The 24,435-nt window shown below is 45.2% G+C and overlaps 2 protein-coding genes across 5 annotated transcripts in view; one reads left to right on the forward strand and one right to left on the reverse strand.

Annotated features, from left to right (window-relative positions):
- Positions 1–4,555, forward strand: part of PDIA6 (protein disulfide isomerase family A member 6) — a 35,687-nt gene extending 31,132 nt beyond the window's left edge. The window contains exons 12-13 of the mRNA XM_038747003.1: positions 2,783–2,879; positions 4,080–4,555. Of these exons, the coding sequence (XP_038602931.1) occupies positions 2,783–2,879; positions 4,080–4,148 (166 nt within the window). The 3' untranslated portion in view covers positions 4,149–4,555. The remainder of the gene's footprint in view (positions 1–2,782; positions 2,880–4,079) is intronic.
- A 629-nt stretch (positions 4,556–5,184) lies between these two features.
- The window catches only part of ATP6V1C2 (ATPase H+ transporting V1 subunit C2), a 57,091-nt gene continuing 37,840 nt past the window's right edge, over positions 5,185–24,435 (reverse strand). For 2 of the 4 annotated variants that reach the window (XM_038747132.1, XM_038747209.1), the window contains exons 7-14: positions 21,921–22,019; positions 21,404–21,472; positions 13,390–13,482; positions 12,988–13,081; positions 8,832–8,969; positions 7,652–7,749; positions 5,991–6,120; positions 5,185–5,584 (exon numbers count right to left, since the gene is read on the reverse strand). In XM_038747132.1, coding sequence (XP_038603060.1) covers positions 5,495–5,584; positions 5,991–6,120; positions 7,652–7,749; positions 8,832–8,969; positions 12,988–13,081; positions 13,390–13,482; positions 21,404–21,472; positions 21,921–22,019 — 811 coding nt within the window. In that variant the 3' untranslated portion in view covers positions 5,185–5,494. The remainder of the gene's footprint in view (positions 5,585–5,990; positions 6,121–7,651; positions 7,750–8,831; positions 8,970–12,987; positions 13,082–13,389; positions 13,483–21,403; positions 21,473–21,920; positions 22,020–24,435) is intronic. The other 2 variants (XM_038747355.1, XM_038747285.1) reach the window with 2 other exon arrangements.

Raw genomic sequence — 24,435 nt, forward strand, 5'->3', positions numbered from 1 at the left:
TTATTGAGCACTTACTGGGTGCAACTAAGCACTTGGGAGAGAACAATATAACAACAAACAGACACGTTCCTGCCAACAACAAGCTCACAGTCTAGAGTGTGTTTAGTTATAGTGTTTGGCACATAGTGAGCACATAACAAATATCAAAGTTATTATTATTATAAGGGAAGCCAACCTAATAACATGTTGTTCCCCTCCCCTCAAGCAAGCAGGGGTTGAGGAGCAAGGCAGGTTAGGGAGGAGCAGGGAGCAGGGGAGGCTGGCTGGCTACCTAGGGGAAAGAAGAGAGAGCCTGTCTCTGCAGCAGGAGCAAGGAAGCTGACGATGAGGGTGGGAAGGAGGAAAAGCTGAGCTGGAACTATTGCTCCTTTGCTAGAGCTTCAGCGTTTACCATCAGTAAACACTGATTAACCTTTATCCTAATTATTTCCTGTGAGGTATTTCTGTTTTGATGAGCTGTCAGTTTTTTAAAAAAAAAACAATGGCAATGTTCTGCACAAAAAAGTCTGACATCTTCCAGATGCTCAGCAAGTGCAAACTGAGATGTTATGAACAGCATCTACTTTCAGTGCCATTCTGTAATGGATAAAGCTGTTTAACATTCAACCTTAGTCTTGATGGTAAGTTAAAGTGTTGGGCTTTGTAGAATGCTGGTAGAAGCCTTCCCTGTCTAAGCGCTCCTTTCATCTTCTCCCACTCCCTTCTGCATCGCCCTGACTTGCTCCCTTCATTCATCCTCCCTCCCAGCCCCACAGCACGTATATATACGTATATATCTGTCATGAATTATGTATTGATCCATGTATATTAATGTCTGTCTCCCCTCTAGCCTGTGAGCTCATTGTGGGCAGGGAATGTGTCTTTGTTGTTGTATCATACCCTCCCAAGCGCTTAATACAGTGCCTTCCACACAGTAAGTGCTCAATAAATATGAATGAACTTCATTGCTGCAAGGGGTTTCTTTCCTCCTCCCCGCACCCCCATATTCAGTAGAGTGTATTCATGAATATATTCTGAATGACTGTGTAATATTCATAAATCTAATTTGGCAGGGACAGGAATACAAATATACATGCCCCTGCCAAATCAGCCGATAGAAGCTAGGTTGGTGGAAAGCCAGCCAAACAGTGACTGGCAGGCTACTGACACTTTGGCAACTCCAACTTCTGATCTTTTATTATCCGGAAATGTGTAGATACTATTTTAGAATAATTTTCAAGGATGGCCGTGCATGCACACTTTTAGTCAGAGAGGAATAGACAAGCAGTAAACACCAAAAATGGAAATAATGTGTTCGTCACTGGTCCACAGATGGCCAGGAGAAACTAAGTATTTTTAAAAAGCCATTCATGGATCTTCTCAAATCCCAGAATCTCTCCTTTTCGATGATGGCATAATAATAATAATAATGATGGCATTTGTTAAGCGCTTACTATGTGCAGAGCACTGTTCTAAGCATAATTTAAGAGAACTCTGTTAAGTGGAAATATCTGTAACAATTCAAATGTGCATGTCCTGTAAGGGATTCACAGCTCCAGTAACTACAGGGAACATCAGGGTACGAGCTGAGCAAGGAGACACTTTAACATTTATGACTTCAAGTAATATAATAGGGAGGCTTAGAACTGTCTTAGTAAAAGCAGAGAAAGCTTAGCATGGCAAGGGAAGAGAAAAGGGGAGAATGGAAACCTTTATCCTAATTGTTTCATGTGAGGTATTTATATTTTGATAAGAGCTGTCAGTTTTTTTAAAAAACAATGGCAATGTTCTGCTCAAAAAAGTCTGACATCTTCCAGATGCTCAGCAAGTGCAAACTGAGATGTTAGGAGATGAACAGCATCTACTTTCAGTGCCATTCTGTAATGGATAAAGCTGTTTAACATTTAACCTTAATCTTGATGGTAAGTTAAAGTGTTGGGCTTTGTAGAATGCTGGCAGAATTATATAGAACCCTTACCAACCCCAAAAAAGCCTAATTAGCTGCCCCTTCGTATAGTTTGCAGTCTGGAGGAGGGCTGGGTGTTGGATTCTAGTCCCAACCGTGCCACGGGCCTGCTGTGTCACTTTACCTCTATTAGATCTCAGTTTTCTCACATGAAATTTAAATACATTGTGATAAAGAATTTCCACAGGGGCACGGGGGGCGGGCGGGGATGGGCACTTCAGGATAAGCAAGAACTTTTTACATTTTTGCCTAATACTGGTAGAATTGAGTTGCAGTAGATGATATGTAAACCTGAGCAGGTGGTTCTCAGTTCATTCAAGAAGCATAATGGTTTAGTGGAAAGGCCACAGGCCTGGGATTTAGAGGAACTGGATTGTAATCCCACCTCTGCCGGTTGTTTGCTGTGTGACCTTGGGCAAATCACTTAATTTCTCTGTGCCTTAATTACCTCATCTCCAGGTATTTAGACTGAGTCTGACATGGGACACGGACTGTTTCCAACCTGATTAGTTTGTGTATCTACCCCAGCGCTTAGTACAGTGCCTGGCATATAGTAAGTGTGTAACATACAACGTTAAAAAAAAAAAGTGTTAAATGTAATTAGCATTTGTGCCTGGTCAGTACATACGTAACAGCCAAATAAATTAAAGGTGGATTTGGGGGAAATAACTTAGCATGGATGTAGCTTGTGTTGTGTCGGAAAAGAGGGGAAGCTGTTAGCTGGTCCTGAATTCCCAAGACTCCTTAATTCTCGGGCACTACACGGGGCACACAGCTCTGTTACAGATTCAGTGTGTATTATATGTCTCTCCAAATAATAATATCAATTCTTTCCAGAGAGCTCTCTTTTGGCCGTGGTTCCACAGCTCCGGTAGGCGGTGGGGCTTTCCCTAAAATAAGCACTGTGGAGCCATGGGATGGCAAAGATGGAGAGGTAAGGCACTGAATTTTGTGTGTGTGCGTGCGCATGCCCTCATATGATTATTTTATTAAATTAGAAAAAGTAATGCAATTTCTGTGCAGGCCCAGACTTGCTGATAATGCCTTAAACCGTAAGACTTTGACATAACCTTGAGTTTTATTTACTTGTTGAAATCAAGGCAAGTCTCTAAAGCCTCGGTGCTTGACATTAACCAGATTGCAACCATAAAAAGCTGAAATTTATGGCCATGTTTTTCCACCTCCATTTAAATTCCGTAGCAGAAAATCCGAAGCCCAGTACAGGATTTCCCACCAGTCATTGATTTCAGGTTTGGGACCCTAATTTATTAATCCTGTGCACTTAAAATGTTTCCAGCGAAAGGGCTTTCCTTATTGCCTCTGTGGTTGACCTGAGCTGTTCATCTGTTAGGACAGGGGTGTGTCTTCCTTGGGGACAGAGGTGTTGTGTGTGGAGGCCCATGGGATGAAGGCCTAGAGGATGGGAGCATCTGTGGGGGCTGAACCCATTCTCCGGCTTCATTCACGTGCTTAATACAGAGCCCCACACCCAGTAAGCGCTCAGTAAATACCAGTGATTGTAGGTCCCGAAGCTGCATGAGAAGCAGCGTGACCTAGTGGGTCAAGCATGGGCCTGGGGCTCAGAAGGACCTGGTTTCTAGTTCCAGCCCCATCTCTTGTCTGCTGTGACCTTGGGCAAGTCACTTCACTTCTCTGGGCCTCAGTTACCTCATCTGGAAAATGGGAATTAAGACTGAGTCCCACGTGGGACAGGGACTGTCCAACCTGATTACTTTGTGTCTACCCCAGTGCTTAATCAGTTGTTTTTATTGAGCGCTTATTGTGTGCAGAGCACTGTACCAAGCACTAGAGAGAGAACAGTGGAACAATAAACAGACACGTTCCCTGCCCACAATGAGCTTACAGTCTAGGGCAGAACAAAGCCTGGCACATAGTAAGAGATTAGCAAATGCCATTTTTTTAAAAAAAGTGTTGGCTGGGCATTAGGGGTGGGGGTGATAGTAGCCCCTTGGCATTCACCTGAGTCCAAAGGGATACCAGGTGGCCTTGCCCTATTAGCAGAACACACCGTTCGATCCTCTTAACGTTTCCTAGGATGGAGCGGTATTGGACGCTCCATCTCAATGCATTGTGTAATTAAAAAAAAAAAAAAAACCCTCTTGCTGTCTCACAGCTTCCACTTGAAGATGATATCGACCTCAGTGACGTGGAACTCGACGACTTGGGAAAAGACGAATTGTGAGGTTACCAGTATAGACTTCAGACAGTTTCTTGGGAGTGGCTTGTCCAGGAGTGATGGAATGTCCTTCACAGCCAAATGGATCTACCCGTGGCCTTTTTTTACCAAGAAGTAGCACACGATTGGTCAGTTGAAACACTGTAACAGTGAACTGTTCGCATCTCAAGAAAACATTGGAAAATTCTATGAATTGTTGTAACCGGTGAATTTGATTGTATACTGTCAGATAATATTTTGAAGACAATTTAGATCTCGTGTTGACACCTTTCTTTGTGCATCTCTCCACTGTGCTAGTTGAAGCTCGTGAGACTGTTACTGTACTGAGTTACTGTGATTTAAGTGAACATGAACAGCTTTTGTTCCCGTTAAAGAATAAAAACGAGATATTTTTGAGAGTCTCATGAAGAAAAGGAGTGTCCACATCCTCTTAATTCGGGGTAAGGTGCTTGGCTAGCAAAACGCCCTCGGGCAGGGAAAAGGGCTTGAGCAATTGCAGGAAACCTGTCTTTGTTGCTACAGATTAGAAGTGGCGCAGGTTAAAATGGAGTTTAAGTGTTGTACTCCTTTTAGCTAGCCCAGCCCTAGGGTGGAGCATGGAAGAGGAGGTACCTGCAGTTTACCAAGCTACGCTTTAAGGGATCCCCGGCCTTCGTCTCCCGCAGCAGCATCTCTCCAGCTCAAACCCAGTGAAGCCTTCAGGCTCCCCACAGCTCACTCGACTCTCCAGAAGTAAGTATGACAACCACCCAGGAGGCTTCCAGGAACTTGGGGTCAGCTCTGTGAGGGTGGAGCATTGATTACTGCAACGCAGGCGGACGTGGTATTAGAGTTTAGGCACGTGCAAACTGCTAAAAGATTTTACCTTTTAAAAATCAGCTTTGGAGAGAGCGCCGATTATCCCCGGGGGCGTGAGCAAAGCGAAATTGAAAACCCAGAGTTCCTAAAAGCAGTTTTAAAACTATACCTCGGGAATCTGCTTAGCAGCTACAGCATACTTAGAAAGTTATGTCCGGAACAAAATTCAACTGCAACGAAGAAGCCTCGTTAGAGAAACTTTATAGCTTTGATTGTCTGAAATCCAGGTGTTTCTTAACATTCAAGGAAATGGAAGAATTTCACGCTCTGTCATTTACAAAAAAAATAAATAAATACAGCCATACTATTTCAGCAGTAATTAAGACGGTATTCTAAGACAATTTTTTTAATCCTGATTACGTCCCAAAAGTGGTTCTTTGTAAGACTGATCTGTTTCCTGAAAGGGGCGTCGGAAGCTTTATGAGGGTGGAGAGCCCAGCTCGTCAGAAACACAGTGGAGATGTGAGGTCAGTAGCAAATGGCCTTTTTCTTAACTAGTCAAGAAGACCAAGGTCAATGTGAAAATATACGTAAGGAAAATAGTCTTGGTTGCTTAGTTGTAACCCAGGGATATCCATAGCAGCCTGTAAAGAGAAAAGAGAAAATCTGATTCCTATGGCATGGGGTATTGAGGAAGTGACTGTTTAAAAAATAGCGTTCACCTTATCCTTTTTTTTTTGTTGGTGATGAAATGCAGAGGTTTTGAATTTCTTTAACCGTAAGAGAACAATAATAAAGAAACACTATTCAGCCCTTACTGCCAACTCATTCCTTCTCCCTCCAGTTCCTATTTTGGGTTAAACAGATATATTCACCTGTATATGCCGGTACCTAGATTTTTGCAAACAGAAAACCGAGTTGGAAAAATTCTAAAAATTCTAAAATAAATCAGCTTGGGGTATTCCGTTTATTGTTTGTAACCTCACTAGAGATGAATTGATCGTAATAGAAGTAAGAACAGTAACGTGTCATTTTGGACAATATACATACATCCATCATGCTTGCTGCTGCAACTTCATCCAGGTGTTTGAATACAGCATTTAGAACCTCTCTTAAACGTTTTGTGGACTTCTTATGGGGCTGGAGGAGTACTGCCTGAAAATTCACTGGTAGCCCGTACCTTTTAAAATTAAAAGTACAGGATATTGACTCAGTGAACACAAGCATCAAAATTAAAGAAAGCAGTTGTTTTGATTTTTAATGGCTCTGACTGTCACACACTTGATGGGACAGAGTTCATAACGGGGAACAGGAAAAATGTGAGGAACGTGTTTCTTCATTCCCATTAATAAGTAAAATTGGCACCAGCGTGGTCAAGTGGAAGGAGCGTAGACCTGGACCTCTAGGGATCTGAGTTCTAATACCTGCCTCCGTTTCCTCCCTTGTCGAATGGGTATTATCTGACCTCCCTCCCGTTCAGACTGTAAGCTCCATGTGGGGGGTAGAACCGTCTGACCTGGTTATTTTGTATCTACCTCAATGCTTTTTCAATGCTTGGAATAGAGTAGGCACTTAAATACCCCAATTTGTATTAGCATGCATTGGGTGAAAAACTAAGTGAATGCTTAGGAAGTACAAAACTGACAAGGAACATAGTCCCTGCCTGCTCATGGATGAGACAGACATATATTTACAGTTAGAACATTTACAAATAATTGTGTTTCCCTTGTAATCTATCTCTAGTTCTCCCTTGTAGTTTTTGAGCTGTTGGGCAGCCTGGTAATGAAGATTCTTCCCAGCAAGTCTACCTAACTGGTTCCAAGTTCAGTTAGAGGATAGTATTTTTCCTGCCCCTTCTCCATCCAAATTGCTACCACATTAATCCAAGCACTTATTCTATCCCGCCTTGGTTTCTGTCCGCCTCCGTGCTGACCTTCCTGCTTTCTGTCTCTCCCCACTCCAGTCCATACTTCATTCTGCTGCCTGGATCATTTTTCTACAAGAACGTCCAGTCCACGTTTCCCCACTCCTCAAGAACCTCCAGTGGTTGCCCGTCCACCTTCGTATCAAACAGAAACTCTTTACTATCGACTTTAAGACACTAGATCATTTTGCCCCCTCCTACCTCACCTCACTGCTCTCCTATTACAACCCAGCGTGCACACTTTGCTCCTCCACTGCCAACCTACTCACCGTACCTCAGTTTTGTCCATCTTTCCACCGACCTCTTACCCACATCCCAGCTCTGGCCCGGAATGCCCTCCCCTCTTTATGGCTGACAATTTCTCCACCTTCAAAGCCTTATTGAAGGTACATCTCCAAGAGGCCTTCCCTAATAAAGCCCTTAGTTCTTCTCCCACTTCCTTCCATGTCACTGTGAGTTGTTCCCTTTATTCACCCCTTCCTCAGCCCCACAGCACTTATGTACATATCCATTTATTTATATTAATGTCTGTCCTCCCCTTCAGACTATAAGGTCATTTTGGGCAGGGAATGTTTCTAATAACTCTGTTATATTGCTATATTGTACTCTCCCAAGAGCTTAGTACGGGCAGTGCTCTGCAAATAGTAAGTGCTCAACAGATACCATTGCTGGAATATTTTCTATCTTCTAATATCAATCTTCCTACAGCTGTGCAAGGATTTGTGTGTCGGGGGGAGGTGTCATTTCCCTTCAAAATTGTATTCCGGCGAACACTTAATTTACTCACCTGAGCACAGATTCAACAAAAACTCTCAAGCCCTTTATGTGAATCCAAGCAATAAATGCTTCACTGAAGTTCACCTTTAGCCAGCGGAACAGCGGACCCTTGGGAAACAAATGTACGGCAGTGTTACTCTCCGCCTCTACCTCATCTCATCTTGGACATCATCACGTCAAATGAGATCGTTTCAAGGCCAGAGGCTTTTTGTTAGGAGAAACAATAACCCCATGAGAAACCGTTAGGCCAAAGTCGGAGAGAGACCATCCATAGCGGAAGATGGGAAAAGATCCAGGAAGGGAACCAAGGCCACCTGCTTGAACTGAGTCGATCAGCACCAGAAGAAGTCAGGGTCCGCAGAGTAGAGGCGGAGGATGTTAGTAGGTAAGATCCCAACACATGCAGCTGTTTATAGCAACCTCTGGAAAAACTGGGAGCCACCCTGAGACCAAAGTCCTACCGAGGCAGGTTTCGAGCTCCTGTCCGAGGGCTTTATAGACCAGGGCCCTAGTTTCTCTTAACGTCCGCTACAGTGTCATCAACCTCTTACCGACCGCAAAGGGTCTGCCTTGGAGCACGGGGTTGAAAAACCCCGTCTCGGCTGGAGTTTGGCGGATCGCGTCTCGACGGTTTCCTCTTGGGGAATGACCACCACGACGACGCTAATATTGAGAACGTGCGTAATAGCAATATTATGAACGTCTCCTGACCATCTCGGAGCCCTTGGTGGGCGATGACTCACGAGTTTTCTATCGGCACGAGTAAGTGGAGGGTATCGGTCTCCCCCTTTTGCCAATGGGGAACCGGACAGAGCGTGGAGAGGACAGAGGCGATGCCCAAGATCAGAGACAGAGCCCAGGACTTCAGGCCCAACCACCTAGAATCCTAAAGGAAACGGGCCCCAAAGAGAAGCGCTTGAGGGGTTTCCTTGTGGACTTGGTTGCCGGCGGAAAGGGCACAATTCCAAAGAAACCCTCTAGATTAGCAGGCAGTAAGGGATTTGGAGATCTGCAGCTTCACAGTCAGCAGCACATTTAGAACCTAGACATCCAGGCTAGGTCGTAAATGTTGGGGGAGGAGGGTGGTGGTGGAAGACAGGGAGAGGGTTGGATCCGAAGTCACTGTAGACTTCTGGACCAGGGGAGGGGATGGGGTTTAGCAATCCCAGGCTCCCCGGCGGATAGCTTACCTCGCCCTCGCCCTCACTCTCTCTCTCTCTCTCCGTCTGCCCCGTAGCGGGCCTATCGGTGTTCCCTAGCGGGGTTACCTTAACCATGTGATCCGGGAGGGCGGCTGATCCCTTTTTAAGGGCAACACGCGAAGTTTGCTATAAGCATAGAAATGATTGATTAATCCTTCAGCAAACATGCACATCAGCAACACAAATTAAGTCCAACGGAGAGGACGTAAGAGCAGGCCCGGGAAGATCCCGACGCCCGGCGGCGAACGGGCGTGGAGGCGAGACCTAGGGTTGGAAAGGGAGCCGGACTGCCGATTCTCCGCCCGGGGACAGAGCCGATCACTGGCAAGGGAGTTAGGTTCACACGCCATGCTGGGACAGGACGGGCCGCCCCTCTCCCGTTCCCCCGGTCCTGGCTCGAGTGGCACGAATCCAACCCCGTGGGGCAAGCTTGGAAACGCTCAGGGCCCAGGGGATGGCATGGACACGCCTCACTTCTCCGAGGGAGGCAAACCAAGTGGCTTTTTCTTGAGCTACCCAACCCGCACGTTGCACAAACGCTGCCCCACTGAGCAAAAAACCACGACCGCTATCCCAGAGTAGTGGACGGTGAGTTCCCATGGGCTGGAGACCCAGGGAACGCTAGCAGCAAACCCGCGAATACTCTATGTGCCAATGCGATAGACTGAAAACAGATAATAATAATGATGGCATTTATTAAGCGCTTACTATGTGCCAAGCATTGTTTAAGCGCTGGGGAGGTTACAAGGTGATCAGCTTGTCCCACGGGGGGGGCTCACAGTCTTCATCCCCATTTTACAGATGAGGTAACTGAGGCACAGAGAAGTTGTGACTTGCCCAAAGTCACACAGCTGACAGTTGTACTTCCCAAGCGCTTAGTACAGTGCTCTGCACATGGTAAGTGCTCAATAAATTTGATTGAGTCCCAAGCGCTTAGTACAGTGCTCTGCACATGGTAAGCACTCAATAAATTTGATTGATTCCCAAGCGCTTAGTACAGTGCTCTGCACACGGTAAGCGGCACTCAATAAGTATGATTGATTGACAGTTGGTGGAGCCGGGATTTGAACCCATGACCTCTGACTCCGAAGCCCGTGCTCTTTCCACTGAGCCAAGCGCAAGCTTTTCCAGGACCTACATCCCTAACCCCCAGGCACCCTCCTCAACCCTGCCTAGAGGCATCCAGGTGGTCTACTCTCCCTGCCCAATGAGATGAGAACCTTGCAATCAATCAATCAATCAATCGTATTTATTGAGCGCTTACTGTGTGCAGAGCACTGTACTAAGCGCTTGGGAAGTGCAAGTTGGCAACATATAGAGACGGTCCCTACCCAACAGTGGGCTCACAGTCAAGCCGCTAAGTGTTTAAAAGTCGGATCGTGGATCCGAGTTTGGTTTCCGTTCCTGAACGGACCTCGGGGGTGATAATAATAATAATAATAATAATAATAATGACATTTATTAAGCGCTTACTATGTGCAGAAGGATGCCAGGCCAGCAACCTGCTCACCCGCAGAGCAGGTGAGATGCTCTTACATAACAGACTGATCATCGGGTGGGCCGGAGCAAGGACAGAGGGCCCACTTCACTCATCCTTAGGCAGAATATTTGGGGAAGGGTCCCTGGGAAACAGAAAAATCCCCCTGGTCTGTAAAGCTCCTTTGAGGGTGTCTGTCTCCCCCTTCTAGACTTTGAGCCCGTCTCTATGTGTTACTTCCCAAGCACTTAGTAGAGTGCTCTGCACACAGTAAGCGCTCAATAAATACGATTGAATGAGTGAATGAGGCCCTGGATCCTGTCTATCAACAATAATAATAACTTGCTATGTGCCAGGCACTGTATTAAGCGCACTACTGTGTGGTGCTCTCGCAAATGCTTAGCTTAGTGCTCTGCACACGGTAAGTGCTCAATAAATACCACTGGAGGATTAATTGACATAAAATTCCCGAGTTCCGGCTGACCCATTTTCATTACACGGCGTGAAACCGAGTGATATCAATCAATCGTATTTATCGAGCGCTTACTGTGTGCAGAGCACTGTACTAAGCGCTTGGGAAGTACAAGTTGGCAACATATAGGGACAGTCCCTACCCAACAGTCTAAAAAAATATATATACAGGTGCTGTGGGGAAGGGAAGGAGGTAAGGTGTGGGGGGCAACATTTAGAGACGGTCCCTATCAATGAATCGTATTTATTGAGCGCTTACTCAAGTGATAGCACAAAGGCCCTTTGCTGGTTTCCAAGTCAGAATGGTAAGGCGGGGGGTTCAATCTGAAATGGTCTACATTTTGGAGAGGGGACATGGCTCAACAATCTGTGGCTCTTCTTTTCTTTTCCCCCACTTAGGTTAATGTTTGAAATCCGCAGAAAAGCATTTTAAGTGGCCCATTCTGTCATACTGTACTCTCCCAAGAGCTCAGTACAGTGTTCTGCGCATAGTAAGTGCTCAATAAACACCACTGATCGATTGAGATGGCTATTCAATACGTTTTCTAGTTGATCTGACGCTTGAAATGAGGCTAGAAAGAGGAACCTGGATCCAAAAGAATCTGTGGACAACTTTTTCCCTCCTTACAGATTCAGAATCTGGGCAATGGCAGGATTATGATTATCCTGATGAATGTGTGTAGGGGGAGTGGAGTGCATTTGTACTTTACAGATCCCGAAGTACTTTATAACAGATCATTTGTCCCCTGGACTGCCAGATATTCAGATCCAGAATCCTTCTGGGACACTTGGGGAAGATGGAGGCTATGCTGCTCTTCCCTTTCCCATCGCCTTCACTTCCTCCCTCTGCTCTACCCCCCTCCCCACCCCACAGCACTTGTGTATATATGTACATATTTATTATTCTATTTATTTTATTAATGATATTTATTTATATTGATGCTATCGATGCCTGTTTACTTGTTTTGCTTTGTTGTCTGTCTAGACTGTGAGCCCGGTGTTGGATAGGGATTGTCTCTGTTGCTGAATTGCACTTTCTAAGCGCTTAGTACAGTGCTCTGCACACAGTAAGCGCTCAATAAATGATTGAATGAATGAATGAATCAATCAATCAATCGTATTTATTGAGCGCTTACTGTGTGCACTGTACTAAGCGCTTGGGAAGTACAAGTTGGCAACATATAGAGACAGTCCCTACCCAACAGTGGGCTCACAGTCTAAAAGAATGAATGAATTCTGCAACTCCACTCACAACATCCCTGAAGGATTGATAGGGGACAAACTAAGAAATAAAGACTTGCTAAGGGCCATATAGATCCCACGTTAATGAGAAAACAAAAACATTTTTTTTTTTACTTTTTTTATGGCATTTGTTAAGCGTTCACTACGTGCCAGGAACTTATTAAGTTCTGGGTACATACAAACTAATCAGGTTGGACACAGTCCATGTCCCACAAGGGGCTCACAGTCTTAATCCCCATTTTATAGATGAGGTAATAGAGGCCCAGAGAATGGAGTGACTTGCCCAAGGTCACACAGCAGACAAGCGGCAGAGCCGGCCTTAGAACCCAGCTCCTTTTGACTCCCAGACGACACTGCTTCTTTTTGTATTCTAACCAAAGCTTCCTGGACGCAGGGTCAGGTTCAACAAAACATTATTCCTAGAGAGGAACAAACTGATTGCAGGAGAAACAACCTGAGTCCTGGACCAGGATGGGGAATGTCACCCCGGGAGACAATCCTGCCCACCCTCATGCGCTGTGCCAGCAAATCAGCCTCCTCCATCCCACTCCCACCACTCCATCGGGATCGTGCCCTCAACCGCCTCACAGTAAATGGCCTTCTTCAATTTCCTTTTAGTCCTGACAGACCAAAGTTTCCATCATGGGGGAGAGCAGGGCCAACAGTTAGAGCACTTGGCTATCACTAATTCATTCCCTGTCACGCTCCCCCTTCAAAGACGTCCCCAGTTTAGAAATCAGGAAGACGCAGAGCAGGTAGGGGACGTGCCTTGCCCAAGGTGTTGTAATAAAGTTTGGAAAACTGTCGCTATGGCTCCTAAGCCGCTGCTTGCCCGATGGATCAATGATCCCTTCTCACTGAGCTCTCTCCCTTTAGTTGAAACATCGCAGGTCAGTCTTGCCTGACGACTGTTTGAACACCAAGTAGGAAGGTCAAGCAAGTTCAAGTACTTACATATTGTTGCTTCTTATCTGAAACTAATTTGGCCATTTCTTCCCGTTCGTTTTTTATTTCATTCTCGTCATAGAAAAATTCACGAACGATAAACCTGAAGGCAAATGCAGAAGTAATTAGCTTTTGCTAGGCTGGCCCTGATTAAAAATGGATGCTTGAGCCCAGGGGTGGGGGGTGTTGGGTGTTGGTCTTCTAGACTGTGAGCCCGCTGTTGGGTAGGGACCGTCTCTATATGTTGCCACCTTGTACTTCCCAAGCGCTTAGTACAGTGCTCTGCACACAGTAAGCGTTCAATAAATATGATTGAATGAATGAATGAATGAATTTTGGGGTGGAGGGGGCGGGGAATGGACACAAAAAACAATGGGCCATCTTTTAAAAACACCAAAATCAAGGTCTTACTTGTTTTCTTTTGCTTTGGATTTGAAATCATCAATCACTTTTCTGAACATTGTCACCGTGAAAAGTCCTCCCTCGTTGTCTTCAGCAATCAGTCTGTGGGAAGAAACACTACTTATGGCTGAAATTGTTGTTTAGTTTTGAGGCAAAGTGCCTCTCTAAGAAAATCCGGGTCACCCCCTCCCCATTTTATTGCTAGGTTTATCCTGCTTAAATTGGACAGCTGAAGGGATGTAAACCAAGTCCAAAATCTGGCCCGAGACCTAAGCAGGCCCAACAAAGTGAGCTGTCACCTCGAGCTGAGGGCTAGCCACGGGGGTCATGGCTTGGGTGCAGGCATCATCATCATCATCATCATCAATCGTATTTATTGAGCGCTTACTATGTGCAGAGCACTGTACTAAGCGCTTGGGAAGTACAAATTGGCAACATATAGAGACAGTCCCTACCCAACAGTGGGCTCACAGTGTAAAAGGCATAATTGTCACTATGGGATTCTTGCTCAAGGCTTCAACCCAGTAAGTTCCTATTAAGCATTCTTTCACCCAAATACAGCCGTGCCACAACCACCCACGTTTCCCACCTTTCCTAGAACTGCTGACTGTCCAGTGAGAAGAGGCCTTTGTACGAACAAAGGAACCACAGCCACCTTCCTTCATTACAGGGGAGTCCCCACATTTGCTTCCTGTCCTGCTGGTACCTTTCCACTCAGCATTAATAATAATAATAATGGCATTTATTAAGCATTTACTATGTGCAAACCACTGTTCTAAGCGCTGGGGAGGGTACAAGGTGATCAGGTTGTCCCACGGGGGGCTCACAGTCTTAATCCCCATTTTACAGATGAGGGAACTGAGGCACAGAGAAGGGAAGTGACTTGTCCAAAGTCACACAGATGACAAGCGGCGGAGCCGGGATTTGAACCCCGGATCTCTGACTCCAAAGCCCGGGCTCTTTCCACTGAGCCACGCTGCTTCCCGTCCGAGAGGCAGGGCCTGGGGTTAATAATCTAGATGGGGAATAGTGGAAGGGGAAAGGAAGTGAAACAGAAACAGTTTTGTCTCACTTAGCCCTATCCAAAGGGCTGTCTCCAAGCTGCAGCATTTCTCCCCAACTCCTCTTCTCTCAAGTCCAAGGTGGCATCACCTCTCCCACTAGGGTTTTTCTTCTCCATCAAAAAGAATGTTGTGCGTATAAATCAAATTAAACAGTTTTGGGGAGAAATGAAATCTCCTGGCAGCATCAGCAAGTGCCAGCAGTTACTATGTGTTCTTGGATTTTAGAACCCAGACCAAGTGGTATTTCTGAGAGTGATCAGGATAATAAAATACTCACCTTATAGAAGGCGCTAACCTTTTCACTTATCAAATCCCACCTTGACAACTGCATCACTGACTTCCCTGCCTCCCCCCACTCCAGTCTATACACCACCCTGCTGTCTCAATCATTTTTCTAAAACACAAACCCAAAAACTGTTTAGTCCAGATCTCCCCACTCCTCCAAAACATCCAATGGCTGCCCAACCATCTCCGCATCAAACAGCAACTCCTTGCCATCTGCTTTAAGGAAAGCAGCTTTCCCCATCCTATCTTACCTCATTGACCTCCTATTAAAAGCCTACCCACCCACTTCACTCCTCTAGCGCCAATTTACTGTGTTTGATCTTGTCTGTTTCGATGCCAACCCTTTTCCCACATCCTCCCTCCTAGATCTCCCTTCCCCTTCATAACTGAAAGACTCCCTCTCCCCATCTTCAAAGCCTTTCTAAAACCGTACCTCCTCCAGAGGCCTTAATGATGGTATTTGTTAAGTGCTTACTATGTGCCAGGCACTGCACTAAACACTGGGGTGGATACAAGCAACTCGGGTTGGACACAGTCCCTGTCCCATGTGGGGCTCAGTCTCAATCCCCATTTTGCAGATGATCATCATCATCATCAATTGTATTTATTGAGCGCTTCCTGTGTGCAGAGCACTGTACTAAGCACTTGGGAAGTACAAGTTGGCAACACATAGAGACAGTCCCTACCCAACAGTGGGCTCACAGTCTAAAAGGGGGAGACAGAGAACAAAACCAAACATACTAACAAAATAAAATAAATAGAATAGATATGTACAAGTAAAACAAATAAATAGAGTAATAAATATGTACAAACACATATACATATATACAGGTATATTTATACCTGTACTGTATACTCAGTTACAGATGATGTAACTGAGGCACAGAAGCAGCATGTCTTGATGGAAAGAGCACAGGCTTGGGAGTCGGAGGTTGTGGGTTCTAAACCCACCTCTGCCACTTGTCAGCTGTGTGACTTTGGGCAAGTCACTTCACTTCTCTGTGCCTCGGTTACCTCATCTGTAAAATGGGGATGAAGCCTGTGAGCCCTAAGTGGGACAACCTGATTACCTTGTATCTACCCCAGCGCTTAGAACAGTGCTTGGCACATAGTAAGTGCTTAACAAATGCCATTATGATTATTATTAGCCAAAGGTCACACAGCAGACAAGTGGCAGAGCCGGGATTAGAACCCATGACCTTCTGATTCCCAGGCCCGTCTCTATCCACTACACCATGCTGCTTCTCTGCACCATCCCTGACTAAGCCCTCATTTCTCCCACCCTCCATCCCCTCTGCATCATCACCTATGCACTTGGCTGTGTATCCCTCTAAGCAATTTTATACTCACCCTAGCCCCACAGCACTTAGGTACGTACCAATCAATCAGTCATATCAATTGAGCACTTACCATGTGCAGTGCACTGTACTGAGCAGTTAGGAGAGTACAATACAAACAGAATTAGCAGACAGTTTTCTTGCCCATAAGAAGCTTACAGTCTAGAAGAAGAGACAGACATCCTTATACTCTACTACTTCCCCTATCTGTAACTTATTTTAATATCTGCCTCCCCCTCTATAAGCTCCTGGAAGGCAGGGATAGTATCTACCAACTGCATCCTACTCTTCCAAGCGCTTAATACGGTGCCTTGCACAGGGTAAAAGTGCTCAAAAAAATACAACTGATTGACCTGAGCCTATTTATCAAAGAACCTTCGGTTTTCTAGCCTCTAGGGCTGCATTAAGAAAAACTGGGGCCCAGGGCTGGCCCATCTCATGTGATCCTTGATGAGCTCATTCCGGCTGACCGCTGATGAGATGATTCAGCCACACCAACCAGTAGTGGTGGAGATGGAGAAACGTGGGAAGGAGGGAGGGAAAAAGGAGAGAGCAAGGAGGCAGGACGATCCTCCTTCGCAGACATGCCTCTCCTTCCCCCTGCCTTCCCACGTTTGCCCTGTGACTTGCTCTTCCAAAAGGGAAGGTGACTGGGAGGACGGGGAGGGGGAGACATTAAGCACAAAGTCAAGCAAAATACACACAAGCAATTGTCACCTCCACCTCCTTAATCACCAAACACACTTTTCCCCTTTCAATTCACTATCGGCTTAATGACCTCTCCCAACCGGGAAATCTGCAAGAGGCAGATTTTAGGGAGGGGCGGTGATTAGTACTATTTACGCTAATTCCTACCCCCTGGGCTGAGGATGGAGATTTTTTACCGGAGCTCCTGAGAAAAGGCAGGCTCATTCATTCATTCATTCATTCAATCAATCAATCAATCAATCAATCGTATTTATTGAGCGCTTTCTGTGTGCAGGGCACTGTACTAAGCGCTTGGGAAGTACAAATCGGGAACATATAGAGACGGTCCCTACCCAACAACGGGCTCACAATCCAGAAGGGGGAAACAGACAACAAAAGAAAAAAAGTAGACAGGTGTCAATACCTCCAGAATAAATAGAATTATAGCTCTATACACATCATTAATAAAATAGAGTACTAAATATATACAAGTGCTGTGGGGAGGGGAAAGGGGTAGGGCGGGAGGGTGATGGGGAGGAGGAGGAGGGAAAAGGGGGGCTCAGTCTGGGAAGGCTTCCTGGAGGAGGTGAGCTCTCAGTAGGGCTTTGAAGGGAGGAAGAGAGCTAGTTTGGCGGATATGTGGAAGGAGGGTATTCCAGGCCAGAGGTAGGATGATAATAGAGTTGGTTGACATGATCTTTTAGACTGTGAGCCCACTGTTGGGTAGGGACTGTCTCTATATGTTGCCAACTTGTACTTCCCGAACGCTTAGTACAGTGCTCTGCACACAGTAAGTGCTCAATAAATACGATTGATGATGATGATGATGATCCCGGCCCACAAGGAACTTTCACCCGTGTGCAGAGCACTGGACTGAGCGCTTGGAAGAGAACAATACAACAGAGTTGATAGACACGTTCCCTGCTCACAACCAGCTGACAATCTGATCGACTTCTTCACCCTCTCTCCTCTCTCAGGCTGCTCCATTTCCAAACACTAAAAGCCGGCGTGCAGGGCAACCATTCTGAGATCATCCTTTCAATGTCCCTAAAAGGATCTATGTTGGTAAAGTCAAGAGGCGCTATGATTTGGGGGGAGGTAGAGGCCCTGTAAAGCCCAGGCCCTGGTTTTAAGCCTTCTGAGCCCCTGAAATAATCCAGCCCTTCGAGCAGCAGATATTACTACTCAGAATTAGTCAGTAGTATTTATTGAGCACCTACTGTGTGCAGAGCACTGTACTAAACTCTTGAGAGAGTACACTATAACAATATAACAGACACGTCCCCTGCCCACAATAAGACCGAGTCCAAGGGGGAGACAGAGAGTGCTTGGCACATAGTAAGCGTTTAACAAATACCGTAGAGAAGCAGTGTGGCTCAGTGGAAAGAGCACGGGCTCGGGAGTCAGAGGTCATGGGTTCTAAACCCGACTCCGCCATTTGTCAGCTGTGTGACTTTGGGCAAGTCACTTCACTTCTCTGTGCCTCAGTTTCCTCATCTGTAAAATGGGGATGAAGACTGCGAGCCCCACGTGGGACAACCTTGATTACCTTGTATTCCCCAGTGCTTAGAACTGTGCTTGGCACATTGAAAGTGCTTAACAAATACCAACATTATAATAATAATAATAAATAAATTACACATATGTACCTAAGTGCTATGGGGATGGGAGGGGGGATAATAATAATAATAATGGCATTTATTAAGCGCTTACTATGTGCAAAGCACTGTTCTAAGCGCTGGGGAGGTTACAAGGTGATCAGATTGTCCCACGGGGGGCTCACAGTCTTCATCCCTATTTTACAGATGAGGGAACTGAGGCCCTGAGAAGTTAAATGACTTGCCCAAAGTCACACAGCTGACAATTGGCAGAGCCAGGATTTCATCCCATTTTATAGATGAGGGAATTGAGGCCCAGAGAAGTGAAGCGACTTGCCCAAAGTCACACAGCTGACAATTGGCAGAGCCGGGATTTGAACCCATGACCTCTGACTCCAAAGCCCCTGCTCTTGCCACTGAGCCACGCTGCTAAAGGGAGTGAGTCAGGGTCACACAGTAGGGAGTTGAAGAAAATAAAAGAGAACTTAGGGCCGGCCTCGTGAAGGAGGTGTGTCTTCCATAAGACTTGGAAGGAGAGGAGAGTAATCGTTGTATATGAGGAGGGAGGGCGTCCAGGCCAAATAATAATGATGGCATTTGTTAAGCGCTTACTATGTGCAAAGCACTGTTCTAAGCACTGGAGGCAGGTGAGACGCGGGTGGTGAGATAGCTGAGATTGAGGCCCAGTGAGAAGGTTAGCATTAGAGGACCAAAGTCTGCGGGCCGGGCTATAGTAGGCGAATAGCAAGGTGAGGCAGGAAGGGACAAGGTGATTGAGTGCTTTAAAGCCGATTGTAAGGACTTTCTATTTGATGTGGAGGTGGATGGGCACCCACGGGAAATTCTTGAGGAGTGGAGAACCATGTCCTGAGTGTCTTTGTAAAAAAATGATCCGGGGAGCAGAGCAAAGTATGGACTGAAGTGAGGATAGACAGGAGGCTGGGAGGTCAGCAAGAAGGCTGATAGAGAAGCAGCATGGCTAACTGGAAAGATCACTGGTTTTGGAGCCAGAGGTCATGGGTTCGAATCCCGGCTCTGCCACATGTCTGCTGTGTGACCTTGGGCAAGTCACTTAACTTCTCTGAGCCTCATTTACTTCATCTGTAAAATGGGGATTAAGACTGTGAGCCCCGTGTGGGACAACCTGATCACCTTGTATTCCGCCCCAGCACTTAGAACAGTGCTTTGCACATAGTAAGCACTTAATAAATGCCATCATCATCATCATCATCATCATACAGTAATCAAGGCAGGATAGGATAAGTGATTGGCTTAACGTGGTAGCAGCTCGTTACAGACGGAGAAACTGAGGGGTGGCTAAATGGGGTCCTTTAAATTCAATCATGTAAATAAGCACTTGCCCACAGGCCTAAAATTAATCAGAGCAAGCGACCCAAAATAAATCAAGCAGGGGCAGGAAGCAAAGGGGAAGTTACAAAGCCTTATCTCTGTTCTACTCACTTGTGGGCAGGGAACATGTCTACGAATTTCTCTTGTACTGTACTCTCTCAAGTGCTTAGAACAGTGTTCTGCACTTACTAAGCACTCAATAAATATCATTGATTAATGTCCTTTAATTGCAATTTTGTGGTTGTAGGGAGACCAGATGCACAAATCATACTAAGTGCTCAATAAATACCACTGATTAAATGATTGATTACTGTCCTTTCACTGTAATTTTGTGACTGTGGAGAAACCAGATGCATAAATGTGCTGCTGTCCTCTTTGCCAGGTGACAGAGAGGAGCATGGGGGTGGGGGGGTCTAGTGATACTGGCAAGTGCAGATAGCTTGGTGAATATTCTTTAGGCTAAAGATTTCAGAACCTTTCTGTAAAGTTTGTTTCAATCACACAATACAATCCTTCTGTGCAGTCCACAACATTTTCCCCTCCCCCTTTCAAGTCTGCTTCCACTCATTACCATTTCTTCTTATAATTATTATAATAGTTCATTAAACACTTGACAAGCACTGTACTAAGCACTAAGGTAGATAAACCTGCTCACCTTGTAACCTCCCCAGCGCTTAGAACCATGCTTTGCACATAGTAAGTGCTTAACCAATACCATCATTATTATTATTTATAAAATACAGTCAGATTGGACACAGTCTCTGTCCGACACAGAGTTCTCAATTTAAAGGAGCAGTATAGCTCAGTGGAAAGAGCTTGGGCTTGGGAGTCAGAGATCATGGGTTCTAATCTCAGCTCCACCACTTATCAGCTGTGTGACTTTTGGCAAGTCCCTTCACTTCTCTGGGGCTCAGTTACCTCAGCTGGAAAATGGGGATTAAGACTGTGAGCCCCATGTGGGACAACCTGATTACCTTGATCTCTCCCAGCACTTAGAACAGTGCTTGGCACATAGTAAGCGCTTAACAAATACTGAAATTATTATTATTATTAAAGGAGAGAGAGAACAGAAATTTTATAGATGAGGAAACTGAGGCACATAGAAATCAAGTAACTTGCCCGGGGTCACACAGCAGACAAGTGGCAAAGATGGGATTAGAGCCCAGATGCCCTGACTTTCAGTCCTCTGTTCTTTCCACTGGGACACAGGGAATGCCCTCCCTCCACATATCCGCCAAACTAGCTCTCTTCCTCCCTTCAAAGCCCTACTGAGAGCTCACCTCCTCCAGGAGGCCTTCCCAGACTGAGCCCCCACTTTCTCCCTCCTCCTCCTCCCCATCACCCCCCCCACCCTACCTCTTTCCCCTCCCCACAGCCCTTGTGTATATTTGTATATATTTATTACTCTATTTTATTAATGATGTGTATAGAGCTATAATTCTATTTATTCTGATGGCATTGACACCTGTCTACTTGTTTTGTTTTGTTGCCTGTTTCCCCCTTCTAGACTGTGAGGCCCGTTGTTGGGTAGGGACCATCTCTATATGTTGCCGATTTGCACCTCCCAAGCGCTTAGTACAGTGCCCTGCACACAGTAGGACCTACAGAGCCTTGGTGAACATCCACAAACGATTCCAGGGAACGAGGGGTGAAATGATGTGAAATTCTGGGTAAAGCCCAAGGGTGAGTTACTTTCACTTACTTGGTTGACCGAGGCACCACCATGTCTGAGAGGGATTCATATGTTTTTTGCCACTGTGAGTAACTGGTCCTTTGAACAACAGAAATCAATAAATTTAGTTTCTAGAAGGAGGATCATTACCCATTAATATTTCTCAAGAGCCCATCATGTGCTAGTGGTTTTATAATCATTTGCATTTATTGAGTGCTTATTATGATGCAGACCACTGTACTATAAGCACTTGGGAGATTACAATACAACAGAGTTAGTAGATAAATTTTCTGCCCACAAGGAGCCAATGGAGCTTACTGTTAGATGAAGTTCTGCCCTTGGAATTCACTTTCATTCTCTCTCTCTGTCTCTCTCCACCCCCTCCACTAACCTCCCAGTCCCCAAACAGCAGCCACAAAGGGGCCAAAATTCCCTTAGGGAACTAACATGGCAATGAGACTTCCTTGGGCTAGTCCCACTAAGGAGTTGGAATTTGAAATACAGAGAGGACTCTGCATTGTTGGCTGAAAATACATAATTATCTTACTTGGGAACTATAACCAGGAGAGTGATAAGATATTCAGAATCCAACACAAAATCTTCTTTGGACACGATATCAGCAAGTGTTCGAGTAAACAGATTTCCCCTGAAATAAAAACCAAATGATGAAGAAATTCAGGAAACTCATATTTCACATCCATAACATATACATTGTGCCTAAACCCTCAGCATTTATGTGTACACTGATATGCGTACTGTCTTCATTTTTCCATTCACTTATTACCAGTTATAGCTACATTTTTCCTCCCTGCTTCCATTGTAGGTATAAAACAATCTTTGCCCATCTCCCCAATTACCCCCACCATTTTTTCTTTTTACCATCCCACAGCCCTATTTTGGAATCACATTTTTTTTATACTGATCAAAGCTGGAGATGGAGTGAAAAGGCATCAGGAAATGAGACATACTGAGTCACAACATCAGAGACTTAAACCATGATTTTATTCTTCCTCAGGCACTTACTTTCAGAAGTTCCACTGCCAATGCTTAATACCATTTGAGAGAGGGAAGGAAGGAAAAGGTGAAGAGGGGAAGAGAGAAGGACATGATCTCAATGCCAGTATTTGGAGGCAATTGCTTCGATTGAAATTTTAATATCTAGTCTATATAGAGTTAACTAACCATCAGCTTGGTTCCAGAGAAATATAGTACAAGTGCATGAATGCATACACTACACAGAGACTGAGATATTTGGAGAATTCATTCACTCCCATGGCTTCAACTATCACCTTTCTGCCGATGATTCCCAAATCTATATTTCCAGCCCTGATCTCTCTCCCTTTCTGCAGTTTTGCAGTGACTCCTGCCTTCAAGACATGTCTACTTGGGTAGGGACCATCTCTATAGTTTGCCAACTTGTACTTCCCAAGCAATTAGTACAGTGCTCTGCACACAGTAAGCACTCAATAAATATGATTGAATGAATGAGTGTCCTGATGACAACACAAACTTAACATGTCCCTAGAACAGTGCTTTGCACATAGTAAGCACTTAACAAATACCATCATCATTATTATTATTATTTTCCCCTCACTGTACAGTGAGGGGAACAGCACTGAACAGTGCTTTGCACATAGTAAGCACTTAATAAATGCCATCATTATTATATTATTATTATTATCATTATTATGTCACCACCATCCTTCTTGTCTCACAAGCCTGTAACCTTGGCATTATCCTCTCTCTCAGTCAACCCACATCTGTCACTGAATTCTGTCAGCTCAGCCTTCACAGCATCACTAAAATCCACACTGTCTTCTCCATCCAAACTGCTTCCATGTTAATCCAGGCATTTATTTTAGCTGGCCTTGATTTCTGCATCAGCCTACTTGCTGAACTCCCCGCCTCCTGCCTCTCCCCACTTTAATCCATACTTCACTCTGCTGCCCAGATCATTTTTCGACAAAAACTTTCAGTCTGTATTTCCCCATTCCTCAAGAACCTCCAGTGGATGCCCAACCAACTGTGCATCAAACAGAAACTCCTTACTGTCGGCCTTAAAGCACTCAATCACCTTGCCCTTCCTAACCTTCTCCGCTCTCCTACTACAACCCAGCCTTCACAATTCACTCCTCTAAAGCCAATCTACTCACTGTACCTTGATCTCCTCTATCTCACCACAGACCCCTTTCCCACATCCTGCCTCTGGCCTAGACTGCCCTCCCTCTTAATATCTGACAGACAATTACTCCCCGCTCTTTAAAGCCTTACTGAAGGCACATCTCCTCCAAGAGGCCTTCCCTGACTAAGCTCATTTCTTCTTCTTCCACTCTCTTCTTTATCACCCTTGTATTTGGATCTGCTCCCTTTAGTCACCTCTCTCTCAGCCCCACAGCATTTATGCACATATCCATAATTTATTTATTTATATTAATGTCTGTCTCCCGCTCTAGACTGTGAGCTTGTTGTGAGTAGGGAATGTTCATTCAGTCATATTTATTGAGTGCTTACTGTGTGCAGAGCACTGTACTAGGCGCTTGGGAAGTACAAGTTGGCAACATATAAAGATGGTCCCTACCCAACAACAGGCTCACGGTCTAGAAGCCCCCCCATCTAACCTCCTTCCCTTCCCCGCAGCACCTGTTTATATGTATATATGTTTGTACATATTTGTTACTCTATTTATTTTACTTGTACATATCGATTCTATTTATTTTATTTTGTTAGTATGTTTGGTTTTGTTCTCTGTCTCCCCCTTTTAGACTGTGAGCCCACTGTTGGGCAGGGACTGTCTCTATATGTTGCCAACTTGTACTTCCCAAGCGCTTAGTACAGTGCTCTGCACACAGTAAGCACTCAATAAATACGATTGATGATGATGATGATAGAAGGGGGAGACAGAGAACCAAACAAAACATATGGGAATGTGTCTACTAACTCTGTTATACTGCGTTCTCCCAAGCACTTGGTAACACACTAAATGCTCAGTAAATATGACTGATATTTTAAAATACATACATCAGCTTTCAGATGCCCCAACGGCACCAGACAGTGTTATCATT

This window comes from Tachyglossus aculeatus, chromosome 1 (assembly GCF_015852505.1).
Source record: "Tachyglossus aculeatus isolate mTacAcu1 chromosome 1, mTacAcu1.pri, whole genome shotgun sequence".
In the NCBI taxonomy this organism is placed as follows: Eukaryota; Metazoa; Chordata; class Mammalia; order Monotremata; family Tachyglossidae; genus Tachyglossus; species Tachyglossus aculeatus.